Source organism: Eretmochelys imbricata, chromosome 12, assembly GCF_965152235.1.
Source record: "Eretmochelys imbricata isolate rEreImb1 chromosome 12, rEreImb1.hap1, whole genome shotgun sequence".
Lineage (NCBI taxonomy): Eukaryota > Metazoa > Chordata > Testudines > Cheloniidae > Eretmochelys > Eretmochelys imbricata.
Window position 1 is genome coordinate 3,107,295 of NC_135583.1, and position 14,463 is coordinate 3,121,757.

A 14,463-nucleotide genomic window follows, 5' to 3' on the forward strand; every position below is an offset into this window, starting at 1 on the left:
GGCAGGGGGCTCAGGCGCGTGGGTCCGAGGCAGGGGGCTCTGGAGTGTGGGGCTGAGGCGGGAGGGCCGCGGGCTGAGGTGAGGGGGCAGGGGTGCCCTTGGAATACAGGGCCGGGGTCTGTGGCCTGGGCTGTGGGGCCGGGGCGGGAAGCCGGGAGCGGCCCTGGGGTGCGGGGCCGCGCCACGGCGCGGGGGGGCGGAGCTGCGGGGGCGAGTCACGCGACGGCGGCCGAGGCGAACGTCCCCGGAGTCTCCAGGCCCCGCCCCTGCGGGACACCCCGCCCGCCCGCCCGCCCTTCCCGGCGGCCCCGCCTCGCGGCCTGGCGCGGGGCTCGCGTCTCTCCGAAGGCCGCAGCCGCCGGCCCGGGTAAGGAGGGCGGGCGGAGCGGGGCCTCGCCGGGACGCGCTGAGCCCAGCGCGGCTCCTCGGGCCTCCGCCCCGCGCCGAGCGAGCGGAGCCCCCGGCAGCGCGGGCCGGAGTCGCCCCTTTGGGCTGCCCCCGGGCGGGGCTCGGGCGCCTGGGCGTGGGCCGCGCAGGAGCGCCCGCGGGCAGCCCTGAGCCCGACTCCGCCGACACGAGCCGGGGCCCCGCTGAGCTGCCGCCGCTCAGAGATTTGAGACTCTTACGGGCCGTTTCCGGGAACCGTCTGCGCCGTCGCCCCCCCCCAGCCGCTCACCTGCCGCGACGGACGCGGGGGCTGAGGAGGCGCTGTCCGCCCCTCCCGCCTTCCTTCCCGCGCTGTACCTACCTTCCCGGCGTGTGCAGCGACCCTGTTCGGTCTGTGTTTAAAACTAACGTTGGGTCATTCGTGTGCTTCAATATTGTCCGTACCAGCCTGCCCCATCGCTGCCCCGCTGGGAGTGGTTTGTTTGATCGTGGGGTCACGGGGCGAAGCTAGCTGCGTTGTCTTTCATGCTGCCCTGATCCGTTTGGCCCCTGTCGCTGTGGTAGCCAAGTCTCTGAGCGCTCCCATGAGGTAGGCAAGTGTTATCCCCATTTTACAGATGGTGAAGCCAAGGCAGGGAGGAGATGTCTGCGTTGCACCTGGGAGCAAAACTCCCAGCCTGGTTAGACACACTTGTGCTAGTGGGGCTTGAGCTAGCGCAGGAGAAATAGCAGTGTGGATGTTCAAAGAAAAGGCGGACTCGTGGCACCTTACAGACTAACCGGTTTATTTGCGCATACGCGTTCGTGAGCTACAGCTCACTTCATCGGATAGCTCACGAAAGCTCATGCTCAAATAAATTGGTTAGTCTCTAAGGTGCCACAAGTCCTCCTTTTCTTTTTGCGAATACAGACTAAGACGGCCGTTACTCTGAAACCTGTCATTATGCAAGTGTGGATGTTGTGGCTTCAGAAGCAACCCAAGGGTGGACCCAGGGGGTCAGCTGCTTTCAAGCCTATCCATGTCCACATTGCTATTTTTAGCATACTTGCTAGGCCCAGTCTTTCTACCTGGACTGTGAGGCTCTCTCTCAGCTCTAGTGTAGACATCCCCTCTTTGGATATGCCTGCACTGGAGCTGGAGTACGTCCCTAGGGTTTCAGACAGGATTGTACAGGAGTGACTGGCCTGTCCTGGTGGCTGTGCTGTGACTTTTAGTGTGCTAACTTGATCAAAGCTAATGCCAATATGTCTTCCTGAGCTGGAAATTACTCCTCCTGCTACCATCACAGGAGGTTTGTGGTGGACTGTAAAACAAGTCCACACTGAACCTTTTTTGCTTGATTTCCAGTAAACCCAGTGCCTTAACTGCAAAATCATGCTACGTCTTTCCCAGGAAGAAGTATTTCTGTTTTTGTTTTAAAGCAGCTCCCTATTAATTTCATTGGGTGACCCCTAATTCTTGTGTAGTGTGAAGGGGTAAATAACACTTCCCTATTCACTTTCTCCACACCGTTCTTGATTTTGTAGACCTCTATCTTATCCCCTCTTAGTTGTCTCTTTTATAAGAAGAACAGTACCTGTCTTTTTAATCTCTTCTCATATGGAAGCTGTTCCGTACCACTTTATAATTTCTGTTGCTCTTCTCTGTACTACTTCCAATTCGAAATACATATTTTTTGGGATGGGGGCCACCAGAACTGACTACCACTTTCAAAGTGTGGGATTGATATGAGTGTGGGTGGTCGTAAAAGAGGACACTCTCTCTGTTTGTGAAATCAAAGTCTGAAGTCTGGATAACAAGTGAGTTCATTAAGAAATTAAACAACAAGCTTGCTTTTATGTCATGAGGGTGAAGTGTCTAGCTTCCATCTTTTGTGTTAGCCAGATGTGTTGGCCAAAATTCTTGTTTTGGATAGTTACAATTTGCCTCTCTGTATTCCTTTCAATTGCAATATAGGTTTCAGAGTAACAGCCGTGTTAGTCTGTATTCGCAAAAAGAAAAGGAGTACTTGTGGCACCTTAGAGACTAACCAATTTATTTGAGCATGAGCTTTCGTGAGCTACAGCTCACTTCATCAGATACATACCGTGGAAACTGCAGCAGACTTTATATATACACAGAGAATATGAAACAATACCTCCTCCCACCCCACTGTCCTGCTGGTAATAGCTTATCTAAAGTAATCGTCAGGTTAGGCCATTTCCAGCACAAATCCAGGTTTTCTCACCCTCCACCCCCCCACACAAATTCACTCTCCTGCTGGTGATAGCCCATCCAAGGTGACAACTCTTTACACAATGTGCATGATAATGAAGTTAGGCCATTTCCTGCACAAATCCAGGTTCTCTCACTCCCTCACCCCCCTCCAAAAACCCACCCCCATACACACACAGACTCACTCTCCTGCTGGTAATAGCTCGTCCAAACTGACCACTCTCCAAGTTTAAATCCAAGTTAAACCAGAACATCTGGGGGGGGGGGAGGAAAAAACAAGAGGAAATAGGCTACCTTGCATAATGACTTAGCCACTCCCAGTCTCTATTTAAGCCTAAATTAATAGTATCCAATTTGCAAATGAATTCCAATTCAGCAGTTTCTCGCTGGAGTCTGGATTTGAAAACAAAAAAACTTCAAATCCAGACTCCAGCGAGAAACTGCTGAATTGGAATTCATTTGCAAATTGGATACTATTAATTTAGGCTTAAATAGAGACTGGGAGTGGCTAAGTCATTATGCAAGGTAGCCTATTTCCTCTTGTTTTTTCCTCCCCCCCCCCCCCCCAGATGTTCTGGTTTAACTTGGATTTAAACTTGGAGAGTGGTCAGTTTGGACGAGCTATTACCAGCAGGAGAGTGAGTCTGTGTGTGTATGGGGGTGGGTTTTTGGAGGGGGGTGAGGGAGTGAGAGAACCTGGATTTGTGCAGGAAATGGCCTAACTTCATTATCATGCACATTGTGTAAAGAGTTGTCACCTTGGATGGGCTATCACCAGCAGGAGAGTGAATTTGTGTGGGGGGGTGGAGGGTGAGAAAACCTGGATTTGTGCTGGAAATGGCCTAACCTGACGATTACTTTAGATAAGCTATTACCAGCAGGACAGTGGGGTGGGAGGAGGTATTGTTTCATATTCTCTGTGTATATATAAAGTCTGCTGCAGTTTCCACGGTATGTATCTGATGAAGTGAGCTGTAGCTCACGAAAGCTCATGCTCAAATAAATTGGTTAGTCTCTAAGGTGCCACAAGTACTCCTTTTCTAATTGCAATATAGTATTTTTCACTGCTTTTCCTAAACCTGTTCTGTGGAGCTAAACTGTTGCATTTTTTTGTGGTGGGTGAAATGATATGCAGAACTAGAGCGGATCTCTTGGCTCCCAAACTGCTGGTCATTTTGCTTAAATAATGCTTCTTGAGTTAAAATGTTGGCTTTGAACTGAGAACCCAACTGTTGCCCTGCAGAGTCAGAACTGTCTCTTAAAGTTCTGTGCTGCATGCAGTAGCAGCTTGGTTCCTTCCCACTATTGTTCCAGCCTTGCCTCTGCTCTCTTTTCCCCTCCATTCCCCACACCAATTCTCCCATATCTCTCCAAAATGTTACCTTTCTCTATTAGTTGGATAACTTTTACTAGTTAATTAGCACTTGGGGAATTTAAGGCATATCTATTTTCCGTCTAAATGTATTGGGTCAAAATGGAGGTCTTACTCCAAAGCAGAACTAGAATCATAGAATATCAGGGTTGGAAGGGACCTCAGGAGGTCATCTAGTCCAACCCCCTGCTCAAAGCAGGACCAATCCCCAACTAAATCATCCCATTACTACTTGAGTAACTCTTTATTTCACTCTTAAAATATCTCAGTAAAGTATTTTTCCCTTCTCATTCTGGAACACACACTCTAAAACCAAACAAGTTGAAATAGCTAACTTTTTCTTAAACTTTACAAATGTATTATCTGTTTAGTTTTTTTTTAACTTATTCAGTGTTTTCTTATGGTTGGGAAGGTGTCATTGGTTCGGTTCATGTAACCCCCTTATCTTTTCTTTGTTTCCCCTCTCCAGATTGTGGGTTAGTCCAAGAATGAACAAATATACGAAGCCTTATGGTGAGCAGACCACAAATCTTGAAAAATTCAGCCCTGTGATTCTTGCTGAAATTGAGGAGCTCTTTGAGAAGAAGTTCTCATATACAAAACCATCGAATAGTGAATGGCAGCTGCCAGATTCCAGTGATGTGTTTACCTGCAATCACAAAGAATTCAATACACTCCTTGCTCTGAAGGACTCCATGAATGAAGTAAAAAACCAACTAAGTGATAAGAAATTGGATGCATGGCATCAGCACACTTCCTTCACCAACAAAGCAGGGATAATCATTCCTCATGTGAAGAAATCTGTGAATGCTGAGCTGTGTACCCAGGCTTGGTGCAAATTCCATGAGATTTTGTGCAGTTTTCCCCTTCTCCCGAAAGAAGCTGTTCAGAATGGAGAACTCTATTCTGTCCACCTCTGTGAAGCACCTGGTGCTTTTATAGCCAGTCTCAATCATTACTTAAAATCCCATCACATTCCCTGCGATTGGAACTGGGTAGCCAATACCCTAAACCCATATCATGAAGCAAATGACACCCTTGTGATGATTATGGATGACCGACTTATTGCAAATACCTTGCCATGGTGGTATTTTGGCCCGGATAATACTGGGGATGTGATGACCTTGAAACATCTGACTGGACTTCAGCACTTCATAAGTAATATGACCACTGTTCACTTGGTAACTGCTGATGGGAGTTTTGATTGCCAAGGAAACCCAGGTGAACAAGAAGCGCTTGTCTCACCGTTACATTACTGTGAAGCAGTCACTGCTTTAATGACCCTTGGCAATGGTGGCTCCTTTGTTTTGAAGATGTTCACTTTGTTTGAACATTGTTCTGCCAATCTGCTTTTTCTGCTAAATTGTTCTTTCGAGGAGGTCCATGTCTTTAAACCTGCCACTAGCAAAGCCGGGAACTCTGAAGTCTATGTAGTTTGTCTTCATTACATGGGCAGAGAGGCCATCCATCCTGTGCTGTCCAAGATGATGCAGAACTTTGGAACAGAAATTGTTAACAAGGCACTCTTTCCACAACATGTGATTCCAGAATCTTTTCTTAAAATACATGAAGAGTGCTGTGCATTCTTTCACAAGTACCAAATAGAGACTATATCTGAGAACATCCGACTCTTTGAGTGCATTGGGGAAACAGAACAAGAAAAGCTGAACAACTTAAGGGACTGTGCAGTGGAATTTTTCATGCAAAGGTTCCACCTGAAACACATTACAAGAAATAACTGGCTAGTGAAGAAATCTCATGTAGGCTGCAGCATGAACGCAAAATGGTTTGGACAGAGGAACAGATATTTTAGTACATACAATGAAAGAAAGATGCTGGAATCCCTGACATGGGAAGATAAGGTGGCCAAAGGCTATCTTAATTATTGGGCTGAAGAGCACACTTTAAGTAATGCTGGGAAAAGCTGCATTTTGGAAGGGTCATCCCGTAATCTTGAATGTAATTTATGGTACATCCTGGAGGGAAAGAGGCTGCCAAGAGTAAAATGCTCTCCATTCTGTGATGGTGATGTCTTGAAGAATCTCAATGAAGCCATCAAAGAATCATTAGTAGGCAGACTAAAAACTATTTCCTTTTCCAGACAAACACAGCACCCATGTCATTCTTGCAGTGTTCTTACTGAGGCACTGATACTATCTGAGTTGTTTAGCCTTACCAAGTACCATCAGAAAGTACCAAATGAAGGACACAGTGACCAAATCAAGTGTCTCGTTGTGGGCTTTCCGTCTCTTTGTGACATCAAAACTCAGTCCAACGTGGAAGTTAGGCTCCTGGAGTCAGACGCACTCTTGACTTTCAGCTGTTCTTTGCTTCATGATGGAGAGCCAAAATATCAGCAGCATCTTTTGGACTGCATTCTGCGTGCGGTTAGTCAACTTCAACTGGGAGATGCTTTGATTCTGCCTGTTCTTTCTTGTTTTACACGCTTCACAGCTGGCCTGATTTTTGTACTGCATGGCTGTTTCAGCTACATCACATTTGCTTGCCCCATAGCCTCTGAACCTTTAGGGACCACTGCTGTTCTGTTGTGTATTGGCTATCAGGGTCTTCCAAATCTAGTTGTTGAGTACTTGCAGGATCTGAATAAACTAATGAGCTCTTTGCTCAACTCAGACTCTCCCCAGCAGGTTTTGCAGTTTGTCCCTATGGAGATGCTTTTGAAAGGCATGCTGCTTGAGTTTTTATGGGATTTGAATACTGCCATTGCAAAGAGGCAGCTCCATTTGATTGTACAAGTTGAGCAGCAGCAAACGTCATGTAATCTTTAATTTTAGTGATTCTAGAATTGAATTGGTAGATGTTTCAAAAGATTCACTTCACTGGCTGTTTAAAGTTCTTAAAGTTTTTTTTATTTTTCTTTTGCTAGTTTGAATATCACTTCATTTTAAAACAGTGGGATTATTTTAATGTTGGTATCCAATTTTGGATTGCCAGTTCTACAGTACTGCCTTATGGCATTAGGTGTTGCCATACAATCCTGTAAGCATGGGGGTTATTCTACATGGTGGGGAAATTAAGGCAAAATGAAGGACTGAAATTCTGGAGAAAGGGGAGTTGTTCTAGGTAATGCCTTTGTACAATCTTGTCTTCCCTCCACGTAGGCATAACCTCACAATGACTATATTTCTGTGATGAGATCTGACTGGAGCTTAATTGATGCCACTGCTGATCAGCCAGTAGAGGCTGCTAGTTGTATCCCTTTCATACTGTCTCTCACTGTTAATTTGAGAGCTCTGGGGACCCAAATGTGGTATTCAAACTTGGTAGCTGATAGCATTTCCATGCAAGCTAATCTTCCCTTTTGATTAAAAAGAGGCTGGCTATGCTGTTGCCTGCAGAAAGAACTGAAATCCTTTAAAAATATCTCTAGAGTTGCTGAATACACCACTGTTTTCTGAAGCAAATGTTATATTTATCTCAAATTTAATTTTATAAGCTGTTGCCTTAGCAGATCTGAAGCCATGCTGGCAAAGGCCTCAGTTTTTCAAAAGTTACTGACTTGTGATTTGGATGTCTCAATTTTTGTTGCCCAACTTTAGGCATTAAAGAAGATTGACTTTTCAGAGTTCAGGTCTTCACCATTTTCTGAAAATTTAGCCCTCCTTAAAAAGGTATTTCAAGTTAGGCACATGCTGGCAGCCGCTAGAATGCTATGTGATGCCATTTATAACATACCACCATGTAGGGCCAAGGTCAGATGTAAAGCACAAGGGAGACTGGTTTTCTTATCAGGAATTTTGTGATTGCAGAATCCCAAGTTACAAATCCTTGCTTTTTCAGCAGTGTATAGGAGGGAATCAAGACTTCTGGGTTCTACTCCCATCTATGAAATAGACTTGCTGTGTGGCCTTCAACAAGTCACATCACCTCCCTATGCCTCCATTTTCCCATCAGCATAATACTGTTTGAGTTTCCAAAGTGCTGAGGATTCATTCATAAAGATTTTGAGAACCTTGGGTGAAAGAGAGAACTGCCTATTGTTGTCCACTATGGTAGCTGTCAGCAGGTGACCCACAACTACTGATTTTAATTAGAAACATTATCAAGTGCAGTTTAGAAGCAGCAAATAATATATCTCACTGTGTGACAGTTGGAAGCATGGAACTGAGAAAAGTGAATGAAACTCGTTGGAGGGGAAAAAAAGTATGTTACTTGATTTGATCCTTTTAGGAGTAAAATGAAAGAGAAAATGAATAATTGACACTACTGTCCCTTAAGGAACATCAGATTTTACTTTTTCATATTGCTCCTTTAAGATCTCATTTTGATATCTAATTCATTTTCTTTAAAACTTTGTTTCCAAGATTCTAATTTACATAGAAGACCTACTCAGAGAGAGAAAAATGGTATTTAAAGGGGAAACTTATGGATTTAATGTTGGTATAAAAATTACATAAATGAGTGCATGTGAGAGAAAGGGGTTAGTCAAAGAAAAGACAGCCTCCTGATTAATTACCAGTCACCTGTGGAAATACTTTTAATTACATGAGGAAGGAGCTTGAAGGATATTTGATTATCAGTGGGGATTAAAAGCACTGTTGAAAAACTCTCTTGTCTGGTGGTGCTGCACACTTAGTACCCTTTCTTGTCACTTTGGTAGGGGTGGAATGTAATCTAACATTTTGTTTTGCTCTTTGTTTACTGGGTTTGAGTTGGTAGCTTAAGTCTAACTACTTTTATAACATTCTATACAGACTTTGCTTTCTGAAACTGCGCAGAAGTGGATCTGTTTGGCTCCTGCTTCCCCCAAACTTCTCAAATTGGTCATGTTCGTTTTAACTTACTTTAAATTAACTTCCTGTAGTTGTTCTGTGGAGATGAAGAGAGCCTTGCCTCCTGTCAATCACAGGCAAGCAAAACAGTTCAGCAGATGCTGGGGGGATCAAGAGACTAAGGCAGCAAAAGCTTCTCCAGTAAGTGATTCTGAAAGCTTAGGAAACTTTTTAAGAGGACCCAAGGGGCCAAAAAGGAGGCAACATTGAGGAACAAAGGAAAATGAAGGGGAATGGAAGGAACAGAAGACCTATAATGTGAGAAAGAAAAGGGGGAGTGGGGAAGGATATATGAGGGGGATAATGGATCTGAGAGGACAGCATGATTAAAAACCTCAGGTACAGTACCATAAATTCAGTATTCACAAATGATCCTTCTGTTTCCCTGTATTTGGGAGAATGAGCAAAATTAGAAGTATCGCCATCCATCAAAAAGCAGTGTTTCCTCTCCCCTTTGTAATTGTGGGATTACAGAGGGTTACCTTAACCTGTTTGTATCCTGCTCTAGCCTAACCCATATGGGAAATCACCTCTTCTGAAGCAGGAGCACATACCTATGTATCTGGAAGTATTGTAGATGTATGTTTACATTGTCACAATCTATATTTTGGAGTACTAAAAAGTCAAAAGGTCCCCCATATAGTTGGTCAACTGAAATCTAGACATCAGTTCTTTCTGGGCTTAACAGGACATCTGTAACTTTAGAAATCTGACTTCTGTCTGATTTTTTTTTTAAACCTACTGTTGCTACAAATCCCAGAGATAACTATACCTGTAGGACAAATACAAAAACTTTTTTCTCTTTTTTTTTTTCCAATTGTCTGCTGTGTATCTTTGCCAGGACTCTGTCAGTTTCACTGTTTTTCCTCTGCCATCAGTCAGTATTCCCCATTTGTATGGGCCTTTCACATAGCAATGGTGGAAGATGGGCTTTTTTTTTCTTTAATGAAATGTGGTTGTAAAGCCACAAAAATTGACAGGAAGACTCTGAAGCAGATGTACTTCATGAAAGTACCTTTAACTCTCTGGAATTGACTAGACTTCACATTGACAAGGTCCCTTGAGGTGCCTCACTTGTTCTGTACTTTCTGAAAGCCATCTTTCCAGTATCCAGAAATTAAAAACAGGAGGCGTAACTTGACTTGGGGCCTGATTTTCAAGAGAGTTTAGCAGCCAATGTACTTCCAAAGTGCTTCTCATGAAAATCTGATTGCCACCTCCCAGAGGAGAGACATAGGGGGAGGATGTCTTAGAGATCGTTTTATGGGATGAAATCCTGGCCCCATTGAAATCAGTGGGAATTTTTCATTGACTTATTGGGGCCAGGATTTCACCCCTGGAGTCTCAGGGTGCTGGGTTTTGGTCCACATTCTCCTGGCAGAGTGATCCATAAGGCTCACTTTCAAATATGGAGGATTCCAAGGATGTTGGCACAAGGGCTTTGTGACTCCACCCTACTCATGGAGCCTGTGTGTTCTCCACTCTCTCCCTGGCACAGAAATCCTGTGGTCACAGGTGCCCCGTTGGATCCTTCCTTAATGGGGAATTCTCCATGATGGAGGGGACTCTGTGAGAGTCCCAGTCTACGTTTTGTTTTTAAAATAAAATCACTGAAGTCTAATCAAAGTTAGGACTGTTGCTTTGTCCTTTTATTGTGAATGTTGTGGGTTGATTGTGTCTTAAAGACCAAAGACTCCTCAAAAAACCAGTAACGTTTACGTGTTTCCATTGTGCCTTTTGTGGGAGTCATAAGAAAGAGAGGGAAGAATGTATTAACCTTTTTGGAGAGAGATGAATTGAAGAGTCTCTGATGCAGTTAAATTCATTTGCCAAGTCTTATGTTTGACATAGAATGAGGCCTGATTAAATATCTGTCTTAGCTTTCTTTTTTTTTTTTTTAAACAACTGGCAAGTTTATTTTTTCTGCCTCCTACCATTTGAAGAGGAACTGGATGTTGGTCTTAGTGTTTTAGAAGCTACAAGTTACATGCAGTGAAAGGGAGGGGAGGGAGCAAGTCATTGATCAAGCTATATAATGTACAGAGATGATAAATACAGATGGGTTATGAGAATGTGAGATGGATTTGGTTTATTTGGCAGCCTTACTGTTTCAGATTTTCAATTATGAGTTCATATCTAGGCCCTAGTGATTGTTAGATGAAAGGACTGTCTCTGGTTTAATTTGTAAAGATTTTGTACTTGATTTGGCTCCTGCCTAAGAGCCATTTGACTATTGATTTCAAAAAGTTACACTGATTTAGAATAAGTGAAATTTGAATCACGTATCTACCCAATGAAAGGACTCTTTAGTTGAGTGCATTAAGGTTTGGAGACTTGCCATTTTTTATTTGTATTGTAAATTATTGTATTTGTGTGTGTGTGTGTGTACACACACGCATGCATATTCAAATGAGGTATATAAAAAGCCTGCTGGTTTTCTAATTTTATTTCTATAAGGCATAATGAGATTTACTGTATGAAATCTTGTCCTCTGCTAAAATTATACTAATTGCTGTCTATTCAACTTAAATTAAGTTAGATCAGTCAAATTACTAGTAGAATAAGTAGACTGTAGTAGAATTACTGGATATTAGAAAAGCAATTTGGGACTTTGGTATAAGCTATCTGAATAGCTTATGCAGTAGGAACAGAAAAGTCTTATGTTTTGGTTGTTAAGATGAGATCTTGAGCTAGGGTGTGGAATATTCTTAAATATTGATTCATTGGGATGCACAGTGTGACCATAACACTCTAGCCTATGGGGCAGGAAGTCTTTCTTTATCTTCTTCTGTAACATTTCTTTTGAGATTTTAGTCCTTGAACTTGGGAATAATTTTCAGCACGTTATTTTGGAAAAATAAACTTAGCATAATGTTTTTCTCTTGCTATTTGTATCTGGATGCCACTAAAATATGTCGGCGTGGCTATTCGTGTAGGCTGACAAATTGTGGGGGGCACTTGTTTTCTGGACACGACAGCTTTGCAAATTTTATGCTTGTGCATGGAAAGTAATGTGTTTTTTGTTTTTTTACAATGGGCATATGAAATATCATTAGTTTTTGTTTTTCTCCTAATATCTTCAATCACTGGTGTAAAGGTTGAGTGAAAAGATTTTTTTTTGTGTGCCTGGATTGCTAAAGTTTCATGACAATATTACAAGACTGAGATAAGGGAAGCCATTTTCATGGTTTTCTTGCTGAAAACTTGGTTTGCTTTCTTCCTTTTAAACTTCAGCTCAGCTGGCAAAAAGTATTAACTGGACAGGATGAAATAAACATATAGGCCCAAACGGAGTTGCATCTATTTATGTCAGAAGTGAATTCAGCCCATGATTGCTTATCAGTAACGGTTTATTATACAATAATTTGGATTGCTGTGTAATTCTCTTCCAGTTACACAAATGCTGGCAATTCTGAAATTTATTCTGAGCTTTAAAAGTAAACTTTGTGTGGAAATTCTGAATGGTTAGAGACAACTGGCTTGTAACAAAGCATAATTTGCTGTTACAATTACTATCTAGCTAAGCAGTCTTTCTGTCCATCTGTACAGGCTGATTAAACTTGCTCACTGGGCCACCGTCTAGATTTGCCCAACCTTGCTTGATAAAGATTCCTTGAGAGGTAGGCTCGGTGGGATTTACTGCCTTGAGAGACCATTTTGTGCATGTGTTAGTTAATGCTGCTGAGATTTGCAATCCTACATCAGATTGGAAGGGTTTGCTTTGTAACTAAGTGGATGTTTGTTTTGTTTGGGGGTGGAGTATTTATGGATATAAAGATTAAAGAATGCTGGCTGAAGCTGGCTACTGTATTTCTCTGTTGACCTCTGTAAATGTATGCATGTAAAGTGTGGGTTTTTTGTTTTTTTTTTTAATTATTTTAAAGGGGGGGTGAAACTTGTGTTTGGAAATAAAATTTTATTTTTCTCTGAGCATTCGTTTCTCTATCTATATATGAAACTGAAAAGAATAAACAACTGAGTAGCAGACTAGGGAGTCATAAAAATATTTAATAAAAATGTTTTAATGCTTATTTATTTTCAGTTACTTGAGTCATTTGTTTTCCTTTCCCCGGCTAGGGTTGCCAACTTTGGTTGAATGAATTCCTGGAGATTTCATCATGACATAATCTTTAATTAAAGATTAATCTTTAATTCCTGGAGAGTCCAGGACAATCCTGGAGGGTGGGCAACCCTATCCTCAGCCTGCCAATCTCATCTGTCTCCAGGCACGTGGACTATGTTCATCACAATGGTATCTGAGCATCCTGGTTAATGGTGGCCATTCAGTACACTTCTGGTCTTTAACTTTCACTTTTCATTTTACCTTTGTAGCTCACCATTAAGAAACAAGTAACCTTCAGATGCAGACATGGGCAGAACTGTGTGTTGGATGCCTGACTAGAACCCCGTTTCTTATGCCTCGCTTAATAGTAGTACTTGTGGCACCTTAGAGACTAACACATTTATTTGAGCATGAGCTTTCGTGAGCTACAGCTCACGTTTCACGAAAGCTTATGCTCAAATAAATGTGTTAGTCTCTACGGTGCCACCAGTCCTCCTTTTTAATCCAAGAAAGGTGACAGCTAGAAAGTTGAAGCAGGTGCTTGAGAGAGCCCGGAGGAGGAATACAGCTGCAGGTACCCTGTGCCTGACAGTCGGATTTACACATTACATATGAAGTATATACAGTAACTGGGCATAACAGTAGAGAGCTGGCTCCTTGGGTATTCTCGCTCTCAAAGCAGAATTAAATTCTTAAGCCATAAGGAACAAATCCTGACTGTATCTAATTTCCCCCCACAATATCAGAAATACACGATCTTAAATATCCATCCAAAATTATTTACAAAACGGAATATTACAAAATTGTGGGTAAGTACTTTTGATGTGTTGACAACACAGTGTGATGTAGGCTGCGGACCTTGGATCCAATGGCAGTAAAGCTTTTCAAGCTCTGTCTACACTAGCACTTTTGTTAGGATAGCTTATGTCACTCGAGGGTGTGAGAAAACACCCCCTGAGCAACATAAGAGACACTGGCAGAAGCGCCAGTACGGGCCAGTGCCGTCAGTGAGAGACGCGCTCCCGTCAACACAGCTGCTACCGCTCCCTGGGCATGGTTTAATTCCTCTGACGGCAGAGCTCAGTGGCGCAGCTGCATAGGTGCAGCTGTGCTGTGGTAAGCGCTCTCGTGTAGACATGGCCTTAGCCATCTCTGAGGTGGATGAACAGGCATAAACCGACCACAGTGCGGCAAAGCCTCAGGCCAAGCCCAGGCCAACTTGCTGGGAGGAGTGGGGACATGATGCATAGGAATCCTTCCCTACAGCGTATGCAGAGAAGCAACAGAACCGCTCCATGGGTTCCTAGTCTTGTGTGCTTTTACCCTACGCCAGTGTTTCACAAACTTGTTCCACCGCTTGTGTGGGGAAAGCCCCTGGTCGGCCGGGCCGCTTTGTTTCCCTGCCACGTCCGCAGGGGAGACCAGTGTTTCTAAAATTGGGGGTCCTGACCCAAAAGGGAGCTGGGGGGGTATCACAAGGTTATTTGGGGGGAGGGTCACAATATTGCCACCCTTATTTCTGTGCTGCCTTCAGAGCTGGGTAACTGGAGAGCAGTGGCTGGGGGCCAGGCACCCAACTGTGAAGGCCGTGCCCCACCAGCACAGAAGGGTGGCAATACCATACCATAAAAAC

General features: G+C 43.4%; 1 protein-coding gene across 3 annotated transcripts; it reads left to right on the top strand.

Moving 5' to 3' along the window:
- The first annotated feature begins 320 nt into the window (after nt 1-320).
- CMTR2 (cap methyltransferase 2) lies at nt 321-12,697 on the top strand. Of its 3 annotated transcripts, none has more exons than XM_077830889.1 (2): nt 321-367; nt 4,444-12,697. In XM_077830889.1, exon 2 carries the CDS (start codon nt 4,463-4,465, stop codon nt 6,761-6,763), a length of 2,301 nt encoding a protein of 766 aa, XP_077687015.1. In that variant the 5' UTR covers nt 321-367; nt 4,444-4,462; the 3' UTR covers nt 6,764-12,697. The 3 variants fall into 3 exon arrangements, with proteins under 3 accessions (XP_077687015.1, XP_077687016.1, XP_077687014.1); XM_077830890.1 differs by lacking the exon at nt 321-367 and adding an exon at nt 554-777; XM_077830888.1 differs by lacking the exon at nt 321-367 and adding an exon at nt 649-976.
- Nucleotides 12,698-14,463: the final 1,766 nt, after the last annotated feature.